This window comes from Lolium rigidum, chromosome 7, assembly GCF_022539505.1.
Source record: "Lolium rigidum isolate FL_2022 chromosome 7, APGP_CSIRO_Lrig_0.1, whole genome shotgun sequence".
NCBI classification, from domain to species: domain Eukaryota; kingdom Viridiplantae; phylum Streptophyta; class Magnoliopsida; order Poales; family Poaceae; genus Lolium; species Lolium rigidum.
In genome coordinates, this window is record NC_061514.1 from 47,558,086 (window position 1) to 47,581,080 (window position 22,995).

The window sequence follows — 22,995 nt, forward strand, 5'->3', positions numbered from 1 at the left end:
CCTGAAAAAGCAAAGATCTAGGACATTCAAGTCAGGTGAATTTGGAGGTTGGTAAGTCAACTTGATATCCAGTCCTGAATCTTTAACGGTAGCCAGAAATGCGGGATCATCTGGCAGAACATGCGTTCTAGCATTGTCTTGTTGTATCCAGATTGTTTCCCCATGACCATCGTCGGGCCATAGTTCTGCGATTGCTGGAATTACTTTTTCACAGAGATATCCCCGCATGACATCTCTAGTAACATTGATTGTCTTTAGTTCCATGGTGCCTTTTGTCCTATTCTTGGAGTTGTATTTAGCTGCACTTTCAGTGGACAAAGGCCCATATTCCTACCTTTCCATCGAACGTTACATTTCCTTGCGCATCATGTCTGGGTTTCGCAACCGCAGTTAAGAACATGACTTTGCCAATACTGTTCTTGTTTTGAATAGTGCGCACAGGATCTTCTTCTTCTGGAAGGAGGTAGTGCGTTCGATTTCTTTTGGTCATATCAAACCATTTTTCGTCTATGTGAATTATGTTCTCCATCTTTTTGAACAAAGGCATTGTATTTGTTGTTGTTGTTGTTGTTGTTGTTGTTTCATCAACCATTGAAATGCAGAACTTGAGCCGTTTGATCTTGTTTTCCACAGATTGAAATGGCTTGAGGCTGCTGGTGTGGCGCCTTAACTCGCCCCATGTTAACCGTCTTTGTAGTGTAGAATAAGGGATATCAAGGGACCTTGCCGACGCTCTCAATGTACCCCTTTTGTTGAGTGCAACCTGAGGCACCCTTTCGTAGAGATTAAGCGCTTTCCTCTTTCGACCACATCCGCCCTTTCGCTTATTTGAAAAATCAGGTTCTTCATTTTTTGCCTCTTGATCGACTGCCTTCTTCCATGCCTTTTCAACGGTTCTAAGACTTGTTTTCAAAAGTTGAGCCACAAGTTCTTTATCTACCTTCTCAATTAGTTTATATTTGCTGAGAGCTTTCAACGCAATATATGCTGCGAATTTATGACTCTCTGGTACATCTGTACGGTGCCTCTGCGGAACATGTTCTTCTTCTTCCTCGGGAAATATGTCTGGGTGTACAACATGTTCTTCTTCGGGAATATGGTCTGGGTGCACAACATGTTCTTCTTCGGGAATATGGTCTGGGTGCATCAATGAGCAACATGTTATAGAGATAATGGAGCATGTCTCTATGTAATTTTGCAAGTTTGCAAGAGAAGCTTAGTTACTTCTCGAAATGCTGACACCTCAAAATACTGACACCTCGTTGTGGATGAGATGCATACTAATAGGTTAGCTTTTAATAGGATATCATACTATACCTAAACTATGCAGTTTTAGCTTTTAAGAGTACTCACTAATAGTTGGCTGTGTTTTCAGGAATTGCAAATATATCTCTGTGGAAGATGACTAATAAATGGAAATTCAGATACATGCATCAATTTAGGTACTGCCTGTGTTTGCTTTTCTGGAGTCAATACAGGTGCTGGGTCTATATGGTGGCAACAAGCTCAACTGGAGTCAATAAGCAGTCTGTGCCACCTATACTTAAGAGTAAGATGGTGTAGTTTTTGGCGGCAATTCTTTTCCTACTACTCTGACTATCTATGTTTGGGATACTGGTTTTTAGCTCCTCGACTATGTTGAAGAAATCTTGATAAGCTGTGTCTTGCTTTGCAGGTATTTTCATCAGCTTGTCTCAGACTTCTCTGACACAACACCATCACTCCCTCCGGAAGAACTGCAGCCATTTGGTCCATGAAGCCAGAGTGTTCCATGGAGAGCTTTCTCTGTATTCTGAATCTTCTTTGTATCATGACAAGAAAGATGTGCCAAGACTGACGATACCCAACCCTTTCAATCTACATACAGATGTGTGTGAAATGTGTTTCTAATCTACTGCAAATAACATTAGTGTACCCATGTTACAGGAAAGAGGGCATGACAAGGAGAGGAAACTAGAGGCACAATCGTTACGGAAGAAACTCGGAGGAAGAGAAGGCCAGAAAATTCAAAGCTATTCCCTACCTACACGACGAGACTATCCAGTGGTATGTGCAAAGTGATCTATGCTGAGTATATGCTGGTTGCAGGCCATCTCTTAACATACAGCTATATTTCAACCTGCTAGATACTTAATTCAACCATAGACCAACACTGAATAATTTCAACCAGCTAGATACCTCATAGACCAACACTGAAACCATTTCAACCAGCTAGATACTCCAATTCTCTAAGATACCTAGCAAGACAAAGAGGAGTACCGCCGCCCCAATGACGCTCGGACGTTTTCGAGATCGAATTTGGATGAAACCTGTTTCGAATTTGACATACAGTACACACGACCCCTGTTTCGAATATTGTTTGTCTGAGTACACACGACCCCTGTTTCGAATATTGTTTGTCTGAGTATAGCTGTCAGGACAGTCACTTTGATCAATCACTGCCTGCCACTACGGTCAGTTTTTCAGTTCTTGACCAGGTTGAGACTCTTTGGTTTGTTCTGTACCATTCAAACTTGCTATTCAGCAACATTTTGTTTGTTTAGGTTTCAAGTCGCTACCTGAAACTAGCGTCACCTATACACTGTAGCAATTCACCTTTCTTGTGTGGCAAATATACCAGCATGTATTGTGATGGAAATGGATATCTGGATTGCAGGTATTTTCTCACCGAGGCAAAGGCGTATCCAGGAGGGCGAAGTCTCAGACCACGTCACAGAGGGGCGCGGAAGGGGCGTCGCTGACGGGCACGGACGGGACGGTGGCGAGTGCGTCCGACGGAGGCGGAGCGATGGCGGCGGTGGAGTGGCTGGCGCGAAAGAGGAGGCCGAAGCTCGACGACCGACGGCGGCCGTGCTCGATGGTGGAGGTGCCGTCAGGGCCGAGCTCGATGAGGTCGCCCACGAGGCCGGCATGGGCAGGGGAAGGGGAAGCGGCCGGCCGGCGGTACTCCTCCGCGCGAGCCTCCCAACTGCGAGCGGATCCACGCCGCGCGGACTCCGTCTCGCCGGGAGCTGCCGGCAGCAGCGCGTGGTCGCCCGACACGAGGAAGACGATGGCCCTTTGGTTTGGACCGATTTTTAAATAAATTTAAAATGTTGAGGGGGTTATTGTAAAATTAACTTAAATCACGGACACGCCCATTAATTCGGGCCGGAGGGAGTGCGAAAATTAGCGGTGGTATGTATCATACCGGTCACGTTTTGGCGAGTGGTATGAATTCTTTTTAGCCATTAGATGGATAAAAATAGAGGGCTGTTATTTATTTGAGGGTACCCCAAAAGAACTCTTTCTCTTTGGGGTCTTTTGTAATTGGATTGTTTTTCCTCTTCTATAATGAAAAAAAGCAGACTGTCAAAAAAAATTGTATATAAACTACATCCCAAGATATATTATTTTATGTGATAAATATTTTTACAGTTTCGTATATATAAAGTTTTTCAAACTGAATTTGTTTTTAACTCGGTACAAACCTAATGTATATATTGATACTGTATATCCAAACACCCTAGGAAACCTACACAAACGCAACGGGTGACGATCGGGCGAAAAAACCGAAAGAGCATCGACACCGCTCCCCCGAATCAGGGACTGACCCCGACTCAACGGCAACTCCAAGCTCCCGCCATGGCAGCAGCTTCCGTCGGCGCCGCGACCTCGCGAGCGGTCGAATCGCACCGCATCCCCTCCCCGGAACTGTCATCCCAGGCATCCTCCTCGACTCCCTCGTCCTCGTGGCGCGCCGCAGAGGCAGAGGCGAGGCCGGTGTCGCATGATGGCGGCGCCGAGGAGGACGTGCTCCACCTGGACACCCCGTGGGTCGCGGCGGCTGAGGCGGACTCGAGGCTGGAGGAGGCCGCCATGGCCGCAGCGGGACTCCGTCTTTGCGCCGAGAACGAGGCAGAAGCGGATGAGATAATGGACAACCTGCAGCGACAGGACGACGAGGTCGGTCTACTACTAAAATCAAATTGGAAATTTTCATCACTAATCTTACCTATGATTTTGATCTGAGCTATAGCGAAAAGTTGCAATGCATTTTCTCAATTCGTACGGTCGTGACGCTGCGTCCGATTGTTATTTTGGAAGGTTCTGCTGGAAACTGCATAGAGTGGAGATTATTAGATTACTACTGTAAAACTGGGATATTCTCGTATTTCACTTTCTAAGAAACGAAGTTTAGCTAATTTTCCTCATAAGTTTGCACATATACTGCAAAAAAAAGGAAAAAAAATGACTTTGTGAGGTTGTGATGGCGTTGCTTTTGGAATTGCGAACTGCGTCGCTTCAGGGTTTGCGAACAGCGTTGCTTCATTGTACCATTTGATACTTCACGATAGTAGCATGGCTAATTTGCTTCCTCATTTGATCTTCACTACAGCTGATGGCACTGGAGGCAATATACGGGGACGATCTCGCTGTACTAGAAAACAAAGGAGGGCTCCGCCATTTTCAGGTTACTTATACTGTCCATCAGTGTTTTGTTTGGGTGATAAAAACTTTGTTTTGATGATTTTTTAAAAATTTCTTTAATTCCAGATTTACATACGGTACGAATTGCAAAATGCCGCTGAAGTGTGCGCTAGGTTTTCTCCAGTCAATAGAATTGGAGAAGACAGAGGATGTCCTGATGATTGTATAGAACAACATGAGGAGGATAAAGGGGATGACTTCTCCTATTCTTGCAGCTTTGAGCACCTACCCCCTCTAATATTGACATGCTTGCTCCCACAGTCCTATCCAAGCAAAGAGCCCCCATATTTTACAGTCACCGCTAAATGGATGGACGGGCCTAGTGTTTCTCAGCTCTGTGAGATGCTTGACACCATTTGGGCAGAGCTACCAGGGGAAGAAGTTGTATACCGATGGGTTGAGTGGATAAACACCTCTTCTTTGCCACACCTCGGGTTCGATCACAAAATAACATTAGGTCCAGATATTCCTAAGCACAAAGGAGATAGCCGTGCAATCTCTAGAAGTCTCTCATTGGAGTCTGTGATCCCTTTGATGCTCAGTTACAGTAGTAGGAAGTGTCATCAAGTTTTTCTTGAGGATCTCCACATGTGCATGATTTGCCTTAACCAGAGCAAAGGTAAGTTTTTTCTTTTTTCTTTTTTAACTTCTTTTCTGTTCTGCAGTAGTGCCAAATAATGAGCATGCCTAGTTATTATTTTCTGGCCGTTGGTGGCTTTATTAATTTAAAGCTGGGCGTAATGCCTTATGTTTAAAAAAAGTTATTATTTTCTTTTATTGGGTCTTCCTTGGAAGAATACCACTTGTTCTATGGCATCTATTCCACGCTGTGCTAGTTCTTCTTGAACTGTCCCACGGTGGTACCAATCTGCGGTTAAAATTTTCATAGCTCACAGTAGATAGTATAAGAACCGTCTGGCTTCTAATTAAGCATATTAGGAAATTCAATTGGGCCCATGGAATTTTATCCTCCTTGTAGACTAACTTTCATTTGGAAAAATCAGGTTCAAACTTCATCACGCTTCCGTGCGAGCACTTGTTCTGTGTCAAGTGCATGGAGACCTTATGCAGGATGCATGTGAAGGATGGTACTTTCTTTCAGTTGGTATGCCCTGATACTAAGTGCAATGTTTCTATTCCGCCGTATTTGCTAAAGAGGCTTCTGGGCAAGGAAGAATTTGAGCGTTGGGATAAGCTTACTCTTGAGAAGGCATTGGACTCAATGTCAGACGTGGTCCAGTGTCCAAGGTGTGCAATCAGTTGCTTGGAGGACGAGGATAGCAACGCGCAATGCCCAAAATGTTGTTTTGTTTTCTGTTCGGTGTGCAAGGACCCGCGCCATCCAGGAAAGTTGTGTCTAACTCTGGAAGAAAAGCTCCAGCGGCAGCAGGTAGAAATACATCTAAAATCTTTAATGTTGTATGTTTGAAACTTGCATCTGTTGTTATACCGCGCAATTGGTCCTCACTTTCGTAGTCGGGGCCGGTGTACCTTCATAAAATATCTGTTGTTTTCTTTCCAAATCTTTCAAATATCCAATATGCATTTGATCTGCAAATCTCTCATAGATCTTCGTAGAGTGTCATACGCTTTTGGCACCTCCTTAGGGGCATTACATGTCATATTGACTGCTGAAATATATTGACTACTGAACATCTGTCGTCTTCAATTTTATCTTTGCAGGCATCAGGCAAGATGGCCACACGGGGGATGGTGGAGGACATGATTAGTGTAAAACTGCTTTACAGCAATGCTAGATCATGTCCAAAATGTCAAATGACCATCAGCAAAACTGACGGATGCAACAAAGTTGTGTGTAGCAGCTGTGGTCAGACATTCTGCTTCCGCTGTGGCAAGGCTATCATCGCTGGCTATGCCCATTTCAGGTTGGCAGTCTGAACTATGCAGGGTCTTTTATATAAATAAAGACAAAGGTTCATAATCTAGGCTTACTTATCTTTATGCATGCATGTTTTAACAAACTGCAGCGGGAGATGTGACCTCTTTCATCATAAAGAAAAAGACACAACAGACTGGGGCAAGCTGCTGGAACAGTTAGAAACAAGAAATCGCGTACGTACTGAAAAACAACCTGTAGGCAGTACCATAAAATGTCCAAAATGCCGTCAAAAAATTTATAAGGTAATGAACCACATCATTTTTCAGACTGGAACATTCTGTTCCACATTACAGATCACCAGTTTGCCTCTATTGCATCTAACCAGTGGCCATATGCATTCAGGATGATTATAAATATATTTTCTGCTGGTCGTGCCAAGCCAGCTATTGCACACTGTGCAAGAAGCAGGTCCAGTTTGCCGGGGAACAAAGCGAGCACTGGGGCTCACAAGATTGTGTGAAGATAAAGTTCTAGTGTCATATCCCTACTCCCACTGTTACATTCTTTCAGATTAGGTTGCAGTATTGCAGGTTAGGGCTTTCACATTTGATGTATGTTTTATTGGGACACTTTTCTTCTATTCTGACTAATCATATCCCTTTTGCTAGTTCTAGTCGATCACAATTAAGTTAGTTCTAAGTCGACTCTAGTACCGTTAAATTTGTATCGTGATTCATGCACATGAGAATTGCACATATGTGTGCAATTACACATATTTTTCTCAGCGCACATGAATTGCACATAAAACTTAGTGATGTCATAGAATTTATCTAGTTCTAGGTCGAGCAAGTACTAGCCGCATGCAATCAATTAAACATGACATGCGTGTATAACAACAAAGGGTGATTACTTACTCCCTCGGTCGACCCGCACGATTGGGACCTGGCAACGGGCGAGGTCAAAATCCCACGCGTTGGTTGGTGCCCCGCGATTAGCACTTAAAATAGCAATCAGCAAATACGAATCATTAGTGTGTTTCCGATTAGCAAATACTCTTTTTTATACGTCGCAGGCTCGTACGCAAGTGGGATGATAGTAAATGCAGAAGCAGTTACTTTGCGTCGCAGGCTCGTACGCAAGTGCCCCGCGAATCCATTTATTGCCTGCTATGTCTCCGTTAGAATATTAAAAACATCAAGGATGTTAAAATATGTCGTTATGTACTAATCCAAAATAGGCATTTTGTTCCAATGATTTTGTGTTATAAATTTTTTTTAAAAAAATTATTTTAAAAATATGAAAAGATTCGTTGGCAGTTTTCTCCATTAATGATGGAAATAGTCAAAATCGACAAATTTGGATCACAAAGTTTTAAACAATGATGGAAAATAAAATGTTGTTGCATTTTAAATTATTAAGTCAATAAATCGATTCATTTAATTCACCAATTAGTTGACAAAGTTCTGGATAAATTCATGAACAAAATAACATTTGTTACCGCTAAAACATTTGAATCGGAAGAAAAAAATACACATTCTTCTTACCAGATCGAGATGAGATTTTTGCAAACCATTTTGTCCTAATGGTGGAAATAGTAAAAAAAAATTGAGCCTGTACGAATCTAAAATGAACATCAAGATAGAATGTTGAATGTAAAAAGATGCCATTTTATACCAATTCTAAAATGGACATTTTGTGTTATAACATTATTTTTGAAACAATATTTTTAAATACGGAAATATCCATTAGCAGTTCTCCCAAATTAATTAATGATGAAAAAACTGTTAACACTATTAATGGACCATTTTGATCGGAAGAAAAAAGGACCATTTTGATCGGAAGAAAAGACACACATTATTTTGTTACAGCCATTTGGATCGGAAGAAAAAAATAACTAGATTGGAATAAGATCAAGGGAAATCTGTCCAACACAGCCCAGAGAAACAAAAAAGAAAGAGGAAATTGAAGTTGAGGTCCGTCACGGTGATGCGTTTGAGGGAGAGGAAGCGGGCGAGGAGCTCAGCAGTACCAGCACGCCAGCGCGGAGCTGCGCATCGACAGCAAGAACTCGTTGTGCTTGAGCCCCGCCGTCGGCCCGGCCAGCCGCCACGACCTCGAGGGAACGAGAGGGGAGCTCCACGAGCTCATCGCCGTCGACCTCGCCTCGTCCATCCACACGCAAGCCGCGAGCACTTCGGCCGCCGCATCCTCGGGGTCGGGGTCGCCTTCTTCTCCGCCCGGCGTTGCTGAACTCGGTCGGCGAGTCCATGGCGATGAGCTCGCGATTCTTGGCACGATCTGGTCAGGGACCATCCCTGTGTCCAGCGACAGCGACAGGAGCGTCTTCTTGCCGATGCGCCCGGAGCCGGCGCCACCCCTACCGCGGCCCTGCGCCCGGAGCCCTCCGTCACCCGAGCTAGCCGTGGCGGCAATGGCAATGGAGCTCAAGGGCCGGCACCGCCGCCGTGGCGGGGGTCTCTCGGCTGATGAAGACGGATCCGGCGCCGCCCCCACCGCGGCCAAGCGCCGCCTCGACTCGGCCACTGCGTCCCGACGGAGTCCTCCGCCACCCGAGTTAGCTCGGCCAGGAAATCCTCCTCCTCCGTCCGAGCTAGCCCGCATCGACGAACAGCCGCCGTGGTGGTCATCAACGCCGCCAGCACCGCCGAACAGCCGTCGTGGTGGTCATCAACGCCGGCCGGGAGGCACGCTGCAGCTCGAGGGCGTGCGTGCCGGTGAGTATCCGGCGGCGACTCACCGTTGACGACCGCTGCGCCCAGCCGAACACCACCTTGACGGCCACTTCGCCCCGCCGTCGGCCTCCGCCACCCGAGCTAGCTCGGCCAACAATCCCTCCTCCGACGCCCGACCAACCCCCGCAGCGCCGCACCGCCGCTGCGGCATCACCGCCCGGTGGAGCTCGAGGGATCGGGGGCGGGAGCGGGTGATGGGGGGAGGTGGGGGCGGCGAGCATCCGTCTGCAGGAGGAGCGAGGGCGCGTGGGGGCGACCTGCTTGAGGAAGAGGCCAAGAGGGGATGCGGCGTGCGGCGGTCTGTAAATCTAGGAGGAATCGTGGGGAAGGAAGGAGGAAAGAAGACAGAGGATTTAATGCGAATACACGTCGGTGGCCGAGACATACAAAACAAATACCGCTGAAAATACACACGTTGTCAGAGGCCTGTCGCTCTCTGATTGGCTCCGTTTTCATCCTCGCGCGTTGCCAGGTTCCGATAGGCATTTTCGCTCCCTCGGTTGGGTTTATTAGTTCTGCATTATCCCTAAGAATCAACTTCACCTATATAATATAAATCACATCTCAAGTTTATAGTGATATATTTTTTGTAATATATATGAGTGGAATTTTTTTGGCTCCAGGGCACCAGGATCCTATTATTTTAATAAATCCGGAAATCATATTTACAAATTTCAAAATAATTTGAAAAAAATCTGGATGTACCCAATCATGTATCCACAAACGTGCAAAATATTAATTTTAAATACTTTGTATTCAAAGCTACACAACAATGACAAACATGTGGATTTGAGTATGCATATTTAAAAATATTTAAATTTTATCAGAAATTTTCATTTTTGTGTAGCATGCAATACAAACAATTTCGCATTGCGATTTTGCATACTTGTAGTTCACTTCATTGGCTATGGTAGGATTTCTTTTCAAAAAAAATAAACTTGTAAATATTTTTTTATACTCTTTATAACAACGGGCTCACTAGTGCTCATGAGGCAAAGAGACTTTTCGTAATAAGTAAAGAGAGTGGATTTTGTACACCCACGTATGGGTGTGGGTGTTTCCGTCACCGTCCATTGTGCTTTGAGATTCGGATAAAAAGAGGAGAGAGAAAGGAATCTTTCCATCTACCATGGTGGGCACGAATCTCAAGGAATAAATGGACGGTGATGGAAACACCCACACCCATGCGTGGGTGTACAAAAGTATTTCCGATAAGTAAATTGATAATTATAGGAATACTAATATACCCGACCGACAGGAGTATGGTCATGCATGGTATGTTACCTTTATTTGCTAGAACGGAGATGCATGCGATTGCAACACCTGGATGCTATATTTTGAATTCGTGTGTGTATGTTTTGAAGCGCATTTCTATCATATTCTTCTGTTTTATTTATTTATTATGTTTGTAGAATTCTGCAAACCAAGCATGCCCTCAACCAGAGAAGCCCTAAGTACCCATCAGAAAACTACAAGCAACAATAACATGAAGTGCAAGGTTACATCATCTCCACCGACAACCCCAAATAGGAGCCCAAAACAGCATGTAACAAGCCGTTTTGGGGGCACCAACACACTGTCACTCTATTGTAGACATATATCCAAAGCGGCGCCTCCAATACAGTCTACCCAAAAAAAAGTTAAAAGCAAAATTCAAACAAACCAACAAAAAAATAATCAAATAGTTAGAAATTTATAAAAATCTAAACGGAAAATTTGAAACAGCCTAAAACCTAGAGCTGCTTGCGGACACGCTCCGGTCTAGGACGCTATTGTCTGCATTGTCGCCATTGTCGTCGTTGTCATTGCCATCCCAAAAGGACGACGAGAGGTTGCTAGGGCTATTCGGGCCACTATTTTCGCTGCTACCATCGTCGTTGTCGGCTAGGTCGATGACCGCGCGTCAACCACCATTTGTTGAACTCTTTAGTCGCCAACAGAACAACATCCACCGATTCACTAAGAGCATGCTTAACCACCGACTAGTTGGTCGGATTGTCTAGATCGTGTAGTGTTGCCTGCCGCCGGAAATCCTTTAGCCACTTTGTAGGATAACGTTGCATAGAAAACAAAAAATTTCCTACCGCGAACACGCAATCCAAGCCAAGATGCAATCTAGAAGACGGTAGCAACGAGGGGGTATCGAGTCTCACCCTTGAAGAGATTCCAAAGCCTACAAGATGAGGCTCTTGTTGCTGCGGTAGACGTTCACTTGCCGCTTGCAAAAGCGCGTAGAAGATCTTGATCACGATCGGTTCCGGCGCCACGAACGGGCAGCACCTCCGTACTCGGTCACACGTTCGGTTGTTGATGAAGACGACGTCCACCTCCCCGTTCCGAGCCGGGCAGCGGAAGTAGTAGCTCCTCTTGAATCCGACAAAGCACGACGGCGTGGTGTCGGTGGCGGTGGAGAATCCCGGCGGAGCTTCGCTAAGCGTGCGGGGAAGAAGGAGGAGTGGGGCGGCTAGGGTTTGGGGAGAGGGGTGGCCGGCCTCCAAGGGGTGCGGCCAAGGTGGTGGCTTTGGTGTGGCCGGCCCCCTCCCCTATGCCCCTCATTATATAGGTGGAACCCAAGTGTTGGTGTCCAAGTCTTCGAATAAGACCCGAAACCAAAACCTTCCATAGGAGGGGCAATCCTAGCCCAACTAGGACTCCCACCCAAAGGTGGGATTCCCACCTCCCATGTGGGGGTGGCCGGCCCCCTATGGTGGAGTCCACTTGGGACTCCACTCCATCTAGGGCTGGCCGGCCATGGAGGTGGAGTCCCTTGTGGACTCCACCTTCCTTGGTGGTTTCTTCCGGACTTTTCTAGAACCTTCTAGAACCTTCCATAGAACCTTCCGCGACATTTTATTTCACATAAAATGACATCCTATATATGAATCTTATTCTCCGGACCATTCCGAACTCCTCGTGATGTCCGGGATCTCATCCGGGACTCCGAACAAATATTCGAACTCCATTCCATAATTCAAGTACTACCATTTCAACATCCAACTTTAAGTGTGTCACCCTACGGTTCGAGAACTATGCGGACATGGTTGAGTACTCACTCCGACCAATAACCAATAGCGGGATCCGGAGATCCATAATGGCTCCCACATATTCAACGATGACTTTAGTGATCGAATGAACCATTCACATACATTACCAATTCCCTTTGTCTCGCGATATTTTACTTGTCCGAGGTTTGATCTTCGGTATCACTCTATACCTTGTTCAACCTCGTCTCCAGACAAGTACTCTTTACTCGTACCGTGGTATGTGGTCTCTTATGAACTCATTCATATGCTTGCAAGACATTAGACGACATTCCACCGAGAGGGCCCAGAGTATATCTATCCGTCATCGGGATGGACAAATCCCACCGTTGATCCATATGCCTCAACTCATACTTTCCGGATACTTAATCCCCCCTTTATAGCCACCCATTTACGCAGTGGTGTTTGGTGTAATCAAAGTACCTTTCCGGTATAAGTGATTTACATGATCTCATGGTCATAAGGACTAGGTAACTATGTATCGAAAAGCTTATAGCAAATAACTTAATGACGAGATCTTATGCTACGCTTAATTGGGTGTGTCCATTATATCATTCACACAATGATATAACCTTGTTATTAATAACATCCAATGTTCATGATTATGAAACTAATCATCCATTAATCAACAAGCTAGTTTAAGAGGCATACTAGGGACTTCTTGTTTGTCTACATATCACACATGTACTAATGTTTCGGTTAATACAATTCTAGCATGATATATAAACATTTATCATAAACATAAAGATATAAATAATAACCACTTTATTATTGCCTCTAGGGCATATCTCCTTCGACCTCCCACTTGCACTAGAGTCAATAATCTAGATTACATTGTAATATACCTAACACCCATGGCATTCTGGTGTTGGTCATGCTTTGCCCTAGGGAGAGCTTTAGTCAACGGATCTGCTATATTCGGATCGCTGTGTACTTTGCAAATCTTTACTTCTCCATCTTCGATGTACTCGCGAATCGAGAGGTAACGCAGCTTGATATGCTTCAGCCTCTTGTGTGACCTTGGCTCTTGTGCATTGGCGATGGCACCCATGTTATCACAGTAAATGATTAATGGGTCCAATGCACTAGGAACCACACCGAGCTCTACAATGAACCTCTTCATCCATACCGCTTCTGATGAAGCCTCCGAAGCCGCTATGTACTCGATTCCGTTGAAGACTTCGCCACCGTGCACCGCTTCGAGCTTGCCCAGCTTATCGCAAAGCACCATTCAATATAAACACGTACCCGCATTGTGACTTAGAGTCATCGAGATCGTTGTTCCAACTTGCATCGGTGTAACTTGTTACAACGAGCTCTTGGTCACCTCCATAACAAAGAAACATATCCTTAGTTCTTTTCAAGTACTTCAGGATATTCTTGACCGCCGTCCAGTGTTCCATTCCTGGATCACTTTGATATCTGCTAGTCAAACTAACAAAGCATGTGCTATATCCGGTCTTGTACATAGCATGGCATACATAATAGAGCCCATCGCCGAAGCATAGGGGATCCGATTCATCCTTTCTCTTTCTTCTGCCGTAGCCGGTCCTTGAGTCTTACTCAAGACCTTGCCCGGTAACATAGGTAAAAACCCTTTCTTACTTTCGTCCATTCTAAACTTCTTTAGAATCTTGTCCAGGTATGTACTCGTGATAGCCCTATTAGGCGTCTTGATCTATCTCTATAAATCTTGATGCCTAATATATACGATGCTTCACCAAGGTCTTTCATTGAAAAACTCGTTATTCAAATAACCTTTTACATCTGCTTAATAGTTCTATATCATTCCCGATCAATAATATGTCATCTACATATAATATCGAGAATGCTACAGTAGCTCCCACTCACTTTCTTGTAAATACAGGGCCTCTCCATGACACTCGTATAAACCCGAAGTCTTTGATCACCTTATCAAAGCGTCGGTTCCAACTTCTCGATGCTTGCTTCGAGTCCATAGATTGAACGCTGAAGTTTGCATACTTTGTCAGCATTTTTAGGATCAACAAAACCTTTGGGTTGTACCATATACAACTCTTCCTCAATGTCTCCATTAAGGAACGCCGTTTTGACATCCATCCGCCAAATCTCATAATCGAAAAATGCAGCTATTGCTAACAAAATCCTCACAGATTTTAGCTTCGCTACGGGTGAGAAAGTCTCATCGTAGTCAACTCCTTGAATTTGTCGGAAACCCTTTGCGACAAGTCGAGCTTTATAGACAAGTAATATTACCATCAGCATCTGTTTTTCTCTTGAAGATCCATTTATTCTCGACAGCCTTTCGGCTATCGAGTAAGTCTACCAAAGTCCATACTTTGTTATCATACATGGATCCCATTTCGGATTTCATGGCTTCTTGCCATTTGTTGGAATCTGGGCTCATCATCGCTTCTTCATACGTCGCAGGGTCCTCATCATTGTTATCCACAATCATGACATTTAGACAAGGATCATACCAATCAGGAGTGGCACGTTCCCTTGTCGATCTGCGAGGTTCGTAGTTTCCTCGTTCGAAGTTTCATGATCATTATCATTAGCTTCCTTTGTTGCCGGTGTAGGCGGTACGAGTACATCTTCCGTGCATCGCGCTACTCGATCAACGAGTATAGATTCATTAATCTCATCGAGTTCTACTTTTCTTCCAGATCACTTCTTTAGTGAGAAATTCTTTCTCAAGAAAGGTTCCGTTCTTAGCAACAAAGATTTTGCCTTTGGATCTGTGATAGAAAGTGTACCCTATAGTTTCCTTAGGGTATCCTATGAAGACGCATTTCTCCGCTTTGGGTTCTAGCTTGTCCGGTTGTAACCTTTTTACATAGGCTTCGCAACCCCAAACTTTAAGGAACGACAGCTTAGGTTTCTTATTAAACCATAATTCATACGGTGTCGTTTCTACGGATTTTGATGGTGCTCTATTTAAAGTGAATGCGGCTGTCTCTATGTAATATCCCAGGTTTAGAGGCAACAAAATGAGAGAACACCAAAGTGTGCATTGCATTCATGCATAGAAAATCCGGGGGATTTTCGCGCTTTCAAATAAAACTTACCACAGCCATCGAAGTTTCACTTGACTTGCTGGAATTGAAGTAGATCATCAAGTCAAGCGCTATAAACTTCACTCGTGATCTTTGCTAAAACCTTATTTTGGGTAGAGATGATTTGATCTATGGATTAGATCAAATGGAATTAGATTTACAACAACACATTCTTTAAGAATCAAACTCTAACTTATTAACACTTAAAAGTTAGCAACTACCTTTGTGTGTAATTCAATTCACTTATAAATAAGGTAAACCACAGGGTCTAAAGTGCATAAAAGCCACATATTCTTATTTAAATCATAACTTATTAAATACATTGAATATCATAAAACTAAATCCGTTTACATTACGAATTATAGTCCAAACTATTTGTATAAAATTAACTATGAGTATTTTGAAACTCATATGATCATGCCTTGGTGAATTCAAACACCAACTATCCAAACTTGAGAAATAACCCTCAACATTAACCTTTTCACCAATATTATAATATAAATCCAATCCAATATGATTTAGTGACTCATCAACAATAATAAAACCATCCACAAGATATTTAGTAACAAATGCCACTTGGCTATCTAAAAATAAATCATATGAGAGGATAATGATCATGCCACATGTGATGAAAATATCTACATGACTTGCTTTTCAAGTTATGCCACCTCATGCTCAAAGGATTGCTATGGATGAGGGCATGACAACCAAGCACCTTACTCATCAAGCCAACACAAGAGTCACCACCTATGTGTCATGATATTAGAGCTTGCCCAAGCCTATAAATAGAGCCACACCCTTCATCCATTTGCTCATCAAGTACCATCATACATGGGAACAAACACATAGAGCCACTCCATATGAATTAGCTAGGATCAAGATGAAGAAGCTAGGAGGTGGAGGCATACCACAAGATGCAGGTTTATCGTATTTCCTGAAGAACAAGCTACAGAATATTGCAAGGTAGAATCCCTAGGCAAACCATATATTTAGAGGATCATATCATCATCTCTTGAGTAGAACCTTAGTAAACCAATTCCATAATCATCACAATTTGGTACTAATTAGAAACCTAAGAATCTAAGTGAGTGTGATGAGAGGAATGATAAAGAGTGATTAGTGAGGAATAAGTGGATATTGTCTAATGCATGATTATACCTTGTAGATATAGATGATCAGTTAAACCCATGTTATTAATAGATCTCATCTATCACATAAAATAATAAGTATATCACTAGTAGTTAATCCTAAACCAATCCTCATGCCTTGTGTAGAGGAGTAATCCTAGTCAATTAAACATAACCTAACTATTGCTCACATCCTAAACCTAGTGGTGTAACACATTGGTGATCACTACTTAAACCCTAAACTACATTTGAATTCCAACCCATGGATTAACTTGGATTATAATTAGAACCCTGCCATACCTCATGCCTATTAACACTTCAATTTAGTGAAGCTTATGCAAAACCCTAAACCTCTCAAGTAGAATTCACACCACATAGAATATTAGGTCCTAACTTGTGTATCATGGATCACAAGTATAAACCAATCCATATACACTTATAAACTAAATGCCATTTGGTGAGTAGAGTGAAACAAACATTCAATTCTATTTGGCTTTCCAAGTACTTGCTTTGGGAACCAAATGAAATAGTATTTTTATAAAATAGAATCACCACAAGAGCAATTGAATTAACTATGAGGATTATAGTATTCATCCTAAATAATTTAAGCCAAAGTTTGATTGATGATTATAGAGGTTATATAACCATCTTCTTAAACCCTAAGAAATAATCCTTCAAATAAAATCATGAACCAATTCCATTTCCTTTACCATTTGTTAAACCCTAGCCATAATTAAATTATATGTGAATGATCACTATGGTTAAGCACTAGAAAAATAAAATGTGTTCACCATGCACATGTTCTAAATTTCAAATCATTTAAATAGATTTGGTTCCTAAATTAAAAAGGGAATTGAAATAAATAACTAAACCATTTATATTTTACTCAAGCCTCACAAGATATTAATTAAATCCTAAACTAAATATTTGTTTAAATAACAAGATTATACAGTGAGCATGGTTATCAAGTTATACTGATATTCAAATGTTTAAGAACCTACAAAACAAAATAGAATTCAAATTTGAATTCAAATAACAAATTCAAAACAGAAAATAAAAACAGAAAATAGAAAAGAGATAAAAAGAAAAGTGGGCTTACCTGGTCGTGCAGCCCAGCAGCTGAGCCCAGGACCAACCCACCACCACAGCCCAGGTGCAGCCCAGCTCGAACCAAATACCGTTTCGGCTGCTTTAAAAATCGTGCGAGGATATATCGTCGTCGTCTTCCTCTACGGCGTCGACAAGCACGCCCGCGCCGCAAGGCCACGACCACGACGGAGATAAGGATGCCCTGGACGTCGTCAGAAATCTCAGAACCGCGCCCAAATCCTCTCGCGTCCGAGCCTATCCAAAAACATCTCGATTCGTGCTCATTTGCAGTACCAATGACACCGCCACATCTCGGCCGTCGCCGACGGTGAACTTACCAATTCGACCTCGCCGAGCTCTATAAATATGCCCGGAGATTCTCCAGGAAACCCTAGAACCTCGCCGCCCATCCATTCTCTCTCGCGTCGTCCTCTATCTCTCGCATTCTTCCACTTTCTGTCGTCGGTGTCGAGCAAGAACACGGCGGTAGGAGCCACCTCAGCCTCCAGCGCATGCTCGAGGAGGTGCGCCTTGGCGTGTAGATCATCTGGGAAGAGTCCAGCATCAAGGGGAAGTCGCAGCAACGCAAATTTGAAGATTCCCTTTTGCGTACCTCGCCGGTAATGGTGAAATCGAGCTCGTCTCCGTCAGCAATCGTCGTCATCGACCACGCCATCATGTTCAGGGTAAGCTTGCGCGTCTAAAGAGCCAGATCTTGCTTCCTAGAACCCTCTGTAGCCCTCGATCGATAGTTCACCGGAGAGCACCGCCGCGGGACATGTTCTCCGACATGGTTCCGGTGATCCCTCGCCAAACCAACACCACCATCGTGTTCCTCGTTTTCTTCTCGTTCGATTGGTACCAACCACGCATCTCGGGGTGCTCCTAAATCGGCGGCGCCACCGTGCTCTGGCCGCCGGCGTTTAAACGTCGGGGAGGTCAACGACCTCAGTCCGTTTTGACCGGTCTTTGCCTGCGTGGCATCTGATGTGTACTTAGGCCCCACTAGTCAGTCTCTGAGGGTATAAACGAACCGGTACGTTTAGTATTTTTACTTAATTTCAAAATCCAGTAAATAGTTGAAACTTTGTAAAATCATAGAAAAATCATTTCAACTCAGAAAAATATAAATAATATATCAAAATGTTCACAAAAATAAACTCTACCCAAATAAAATATAAAACAAAAATGTGTGTCAAAATAAAAATTCACTTATTTTTATCTTTATTAATTATGTCTTTCTAATTGTTTAAAATGCAAATTGAATTCAATAATTAGTGAAGTTTAAAAACTAAATTTTAACTATTCAGTAACTAAGTAAATTGTTAAGATTAGTTTTCTTTATCATAATTGCATCCACTCAAATATTAGTGACAATTCATAAACCCTAATTTGCAAATCACTATTTCTATTTTCTTTAAATAATAATAAAGCAAGAAAATATTAAAAGCCAATATCATTTTGGTAGCTCAACAATTATTTACTTAAACATTCTTTAATTAACAAGTTAATTATTTTAAAACCTAATCACAAATTGTTAAACCCTAATTCTCAATTAAACCTAAATAAAAGTACCCTAAATATTAATTCTTGTAAAAATTAATAAAATGTTAAACCATTATTAATTTTGTTTCAAAGTAATTAGTTACCACACCTTTATTGTCAATTATAATTTTAGGAGATGTACCATAATTTAGAAACCCTAGTTTCAATTTGAGTAAGACCTTGATCTCATTAATTCATGTGATCACCCTAAATTAGAAGCAACTCCAAAACCCTAGTTATGTGTTACATGTGATCATGTGAATTTCACCTTACATAGAGAACCTTATTATGTGACCAACAAATACAAGTCAGGATCTACCAAAATAGAACCAAGTCACATGAGATTATAATTTCATGTCCCTATTCAAACCTTGTATGATCCACTAATGTCACCTAGGTAGAAACCCTAACTTGTTAATTGAATTAGTACCATTGATCACCACTCCTATATACCATACCATTAAGATCAACCTCAATCATTAAACCCTAGTAGAACCATAATTATAAACCCTAGTATCAACCTTGTGTAGCAAATCACATCACATGCTCCTAATCAACTAAACCCTACTTAGGAAATGATAAGTCACTTAGATTAGAAGCAGTTAAAGATTACTTAGTAAAGCAAATGTGAAACCATAGTAAACCCTAATAGCTAATTGATAGAACCATCTTGACCATCATCCTTTGATATGATACCATAATCACCCATAGTAATAAACCTGTCAATACTTGTTGTATATAGAACCAACCCAAGTTAAGAACCAACTAGTTCCTATTAGTAAAACTAAATGAATCCAATAGTAAACCCTAGAAGCCATAGCACCTATATATAATAGTTCATATTCCTATTTAACCTGTTCTTCAAAAGTTATCCTTTTGAAGTACAAATGTCAATCAAACCTTAGAAGCCTAATCCTTCTTTGAAATACTCATTATTTCTTAAACAACATGTTCTTCAAAAGTTATTCTTTTGAAGTATAATATAAGTAATCATCAACCATGTCCTGTAGAACTTAAAATTGACAACTGTTCTTCACATATTATTCCACTACTATTCTTTATGTGTATGATTGTTATGATGTCTTATATCACTTGATTATGATGCTAATATAACCAAACCCTAATAAGAACCTTGTTTGAGAACCATTCTAAAAGTGCAACCAACCCTAAAGGAATCTTTACAACTCACATATCTTAAATCATCAAGGTTAGCTTACGCTCGGGCGATTGCATCTCATACTATGCATTATAGCATCTTTGCCAGTTCTTTAAACATTGTCCTTACCGGACGATGATGGTATTTCAGAATTTGGAGTTATCACGTATCGAAGCTTTTGCCTGCATAATCTTGCAGTCAAGAAAGGCAAGTTCATCGCTTGCTCATGTCATTTGATTATTTTTATCAAATTATATGCAAAGTACTATACTTATCACTCATGCATTGAAAAGCAAAGTATTATTTTACAATTATGAATATGACTATGTGGTGGGCAATGGAACCATGGTATGTGTTGATATGGTGGAGGTTCCATTGCAATGGGTTATATCACCCTAGGATTAAATTACCAATGCCGTCCAGTGATTCTAGCGCCGTACATATCGCGTTGACCATAAGATCTATAATGGCTCTGGGAAGTCAGCTGTATCTTTTCCCTTCGCACGCCAACGGATCGGAGAGACGGTGGGGTGCTGGAGGCACCGCCGCAATAGGTTGGGAAATCCTTTTAAATCCCCATCCATTGGTGATGTTAATCTCTTCCGATCTATGAAGGATTGTCCGGAGTACACCATGAGTAAAGCCGTATTATCGGGGAAGTCTACCGGAGGTGTAGGGTCGGACAAAAGGGTGGGTTTGCGGTCGCGGAGAAGGCGGTGTGGACTTGGATCTTACACCTGGCCTCACACCAAAGGAAGTGTGGACGGGAAAGTATACGCCTGGTTGGCAACAAGGATAAGGTCTCTTATGGGAAAAGTAACGCACCTCTCGTAGAGGATACTCGAATTGTGACTCGTCACTCCCTGTTCCGGGAAGGGAACCGCGAACGCGGCAGGAAAGGAACTCCACGAAGTTCTGGTCAACTCGTGAAGACCGACGGGCATAGTTTTCAGAATAAAATAAACCTTTTGAAGAAATGATTATGAAAACCTGCATTGGCCTATGACTTTCTCGGTCTATGGTCGTAGCTAGTGCATGATACACCTATTTCCTAATATGAACTTGCCGAGTACGCTCGTACTCATTCTATCTCGTTTGAACCCCCTTCTTAGAGCAAGGCACCGAAGGAGAAACTACCGTGGAACTCGAAGACAAAGGAGTCAACTGCAACGAGATGAAGAATCCAATCAAAGAAGTCAATGGAGTCAACTTCTGCATCAGCTATAATGGAAACCTAGACTAGTAATAGAAGGGAACCTTTCCCTAATCCTAGCACCTAAGTAGCTAGATTTCTATAGCAAGCCAAGTAGCTCTTGAACTTGAGTTAGCAATAATATAGATTACGAGTCGTTCTTTTGGAGCTTTATTTGAAGTTTTACCTCACTGTATAGTAGGAGGTTGTGTTGATCTTATGTAAACAGCTCGTGTGTACTTCTATAGACATACCTTGGACTCGCATATGTTTCGTTGTACCACTCGAGAGATGTAATATGGGTGGAACGGTGTTTCACTTGTGTTATGTCAACGACTTGTGTACTACACCATGCAGTGGTACGCTGGGTCTTCACAATTGGTATCGTAGCAAATGCTTTGACCTTAGGATTAAAACCCTTTAAAGGAGACCTATAGGTTTGGTAGTGTCTATAGGAAGTTGTCTTAGTTAAACCAACTATTATTTTGACTTGAGATGGGTATTCACTTGAGAATAATCCTGACACACTTGAGTCAATCTTTCTTATCTATATTTCTTAAATAAGGTTAATTAGTTATCTTGCTTCATTCCAAATAACTAGAACACCATTGGAGCTTAAGATAATGGGTGGTAGTAGACCACAGTTGGTATACAATACATGGTAGTCCAAAGAGAGGATACAACCATAAGGTAGATATCCTATTGGAAGAAGTATACCAATACAAGTATGGTTTAGTAAGAGTCATTTAAAAGCCAATTGACGGACATCAAGTAAAAGAGATAAGTTATATGAGGTAGTATATACCTATGATGAGTCAATCATAGGAGGTAAGGAAGAGTGATAGGAGTATTTAAGTCTACTCTTCATGGTAGAGTTGGTAATCATATATGATTCACTTGAGAATCATGATGTGAGGGAGTAGAACATCATAAGTGAGTTAACAGAAGTATGATGAGGAGTAGGATTTAAGGAATAGTTCGAAAGCTTAGGCCTTAAAATCCTAAGAACTGTACCAAGTATGCTAGAACCATAGTCCTTAAATTAAAGAAGGCTTATTTAGAGCATATCACATAGAGAAATCCTAGAGTTATAGGTGGTAGATTCTAAACAATCATGTGTTTAGAGTAGACATGTTAGAACTAATTGTATTATAGGAAGTAGTCCTCAATAGCACATATATATGGTATACTATTTTGTTAGTACTTCCAAAGAAAACTAGATGAACTTCAACTATCCCAAGCCATTTTGTTTCAAGTTTGTCTCATTGCAAATGTGCAATTAAGATAAATATTGAGACAAATAGTAGAACTTCACGTATTGTGCTAAGTATCACAACCTAAACCTATCTTATGTGGTGTTATATACTACACATCTGATCCTGATGTTTAGGGATGTCTTACCCAACTATTAGCTTCAGGCATATAAGGATGTGTATTATAAGCACAAAGCTGGATTTTCTTGGATTTTATTGGATTTTCATTGTTTGACTAGATCCATACATGAAGTTTGACTTTGATATGCAAATGCATGTTGCAATATCAAGCTCTTACTTGATGTTATAGGTCTAGAGGGTAAAGGTATTCGTGAAAGGAAGTGACGAATTCTAAAGATTTGAAGACAAGATGAAGGTTCACTTGAAGAAGGAAGTAAAAATTGTGGGAAGCAACCACAACAATCTGAAGGAAGGACCAATTAAAACTCATTTTTATCCTTAATTAAGGAGTACTTCAACATGGAAGTATC

The 22,995-nt window shown here is 42.0% G+C and overlaps 1 protein-coding gene across 1 annotated transcript; it reads left to right on the top strand.

The window, feature by feature from the left end:
- Positions 1–3,624: 3,624 nt before the first annotated feature.
- LOC124674869 (E3 ubiquitin-protein ligase RNF14-like) lies at positions 3,625–7,065 on the top strand. Its single transcript, XM_047210923.1, has 7 exons — positions 3,625–3,945; positions 4,379–4,453; positions 4,537–5,089; positions 5,475–5,860; positions 6,154–6,356; positions 6,459–6,612; positions 6,713–7,065. The coding sequence occupies exons 1-7, from the start codon at positions 3,625–3,627 to the stop codon at positions 6,842–6,844; spliced, it is 1,824 nt and encodes a 607-aa protein (XP_047066879.1). The 3' UTR covers positions 6,845–7,065.
- Positions 7,066–22,995: the final 15,930 nt, after the last annotated feature.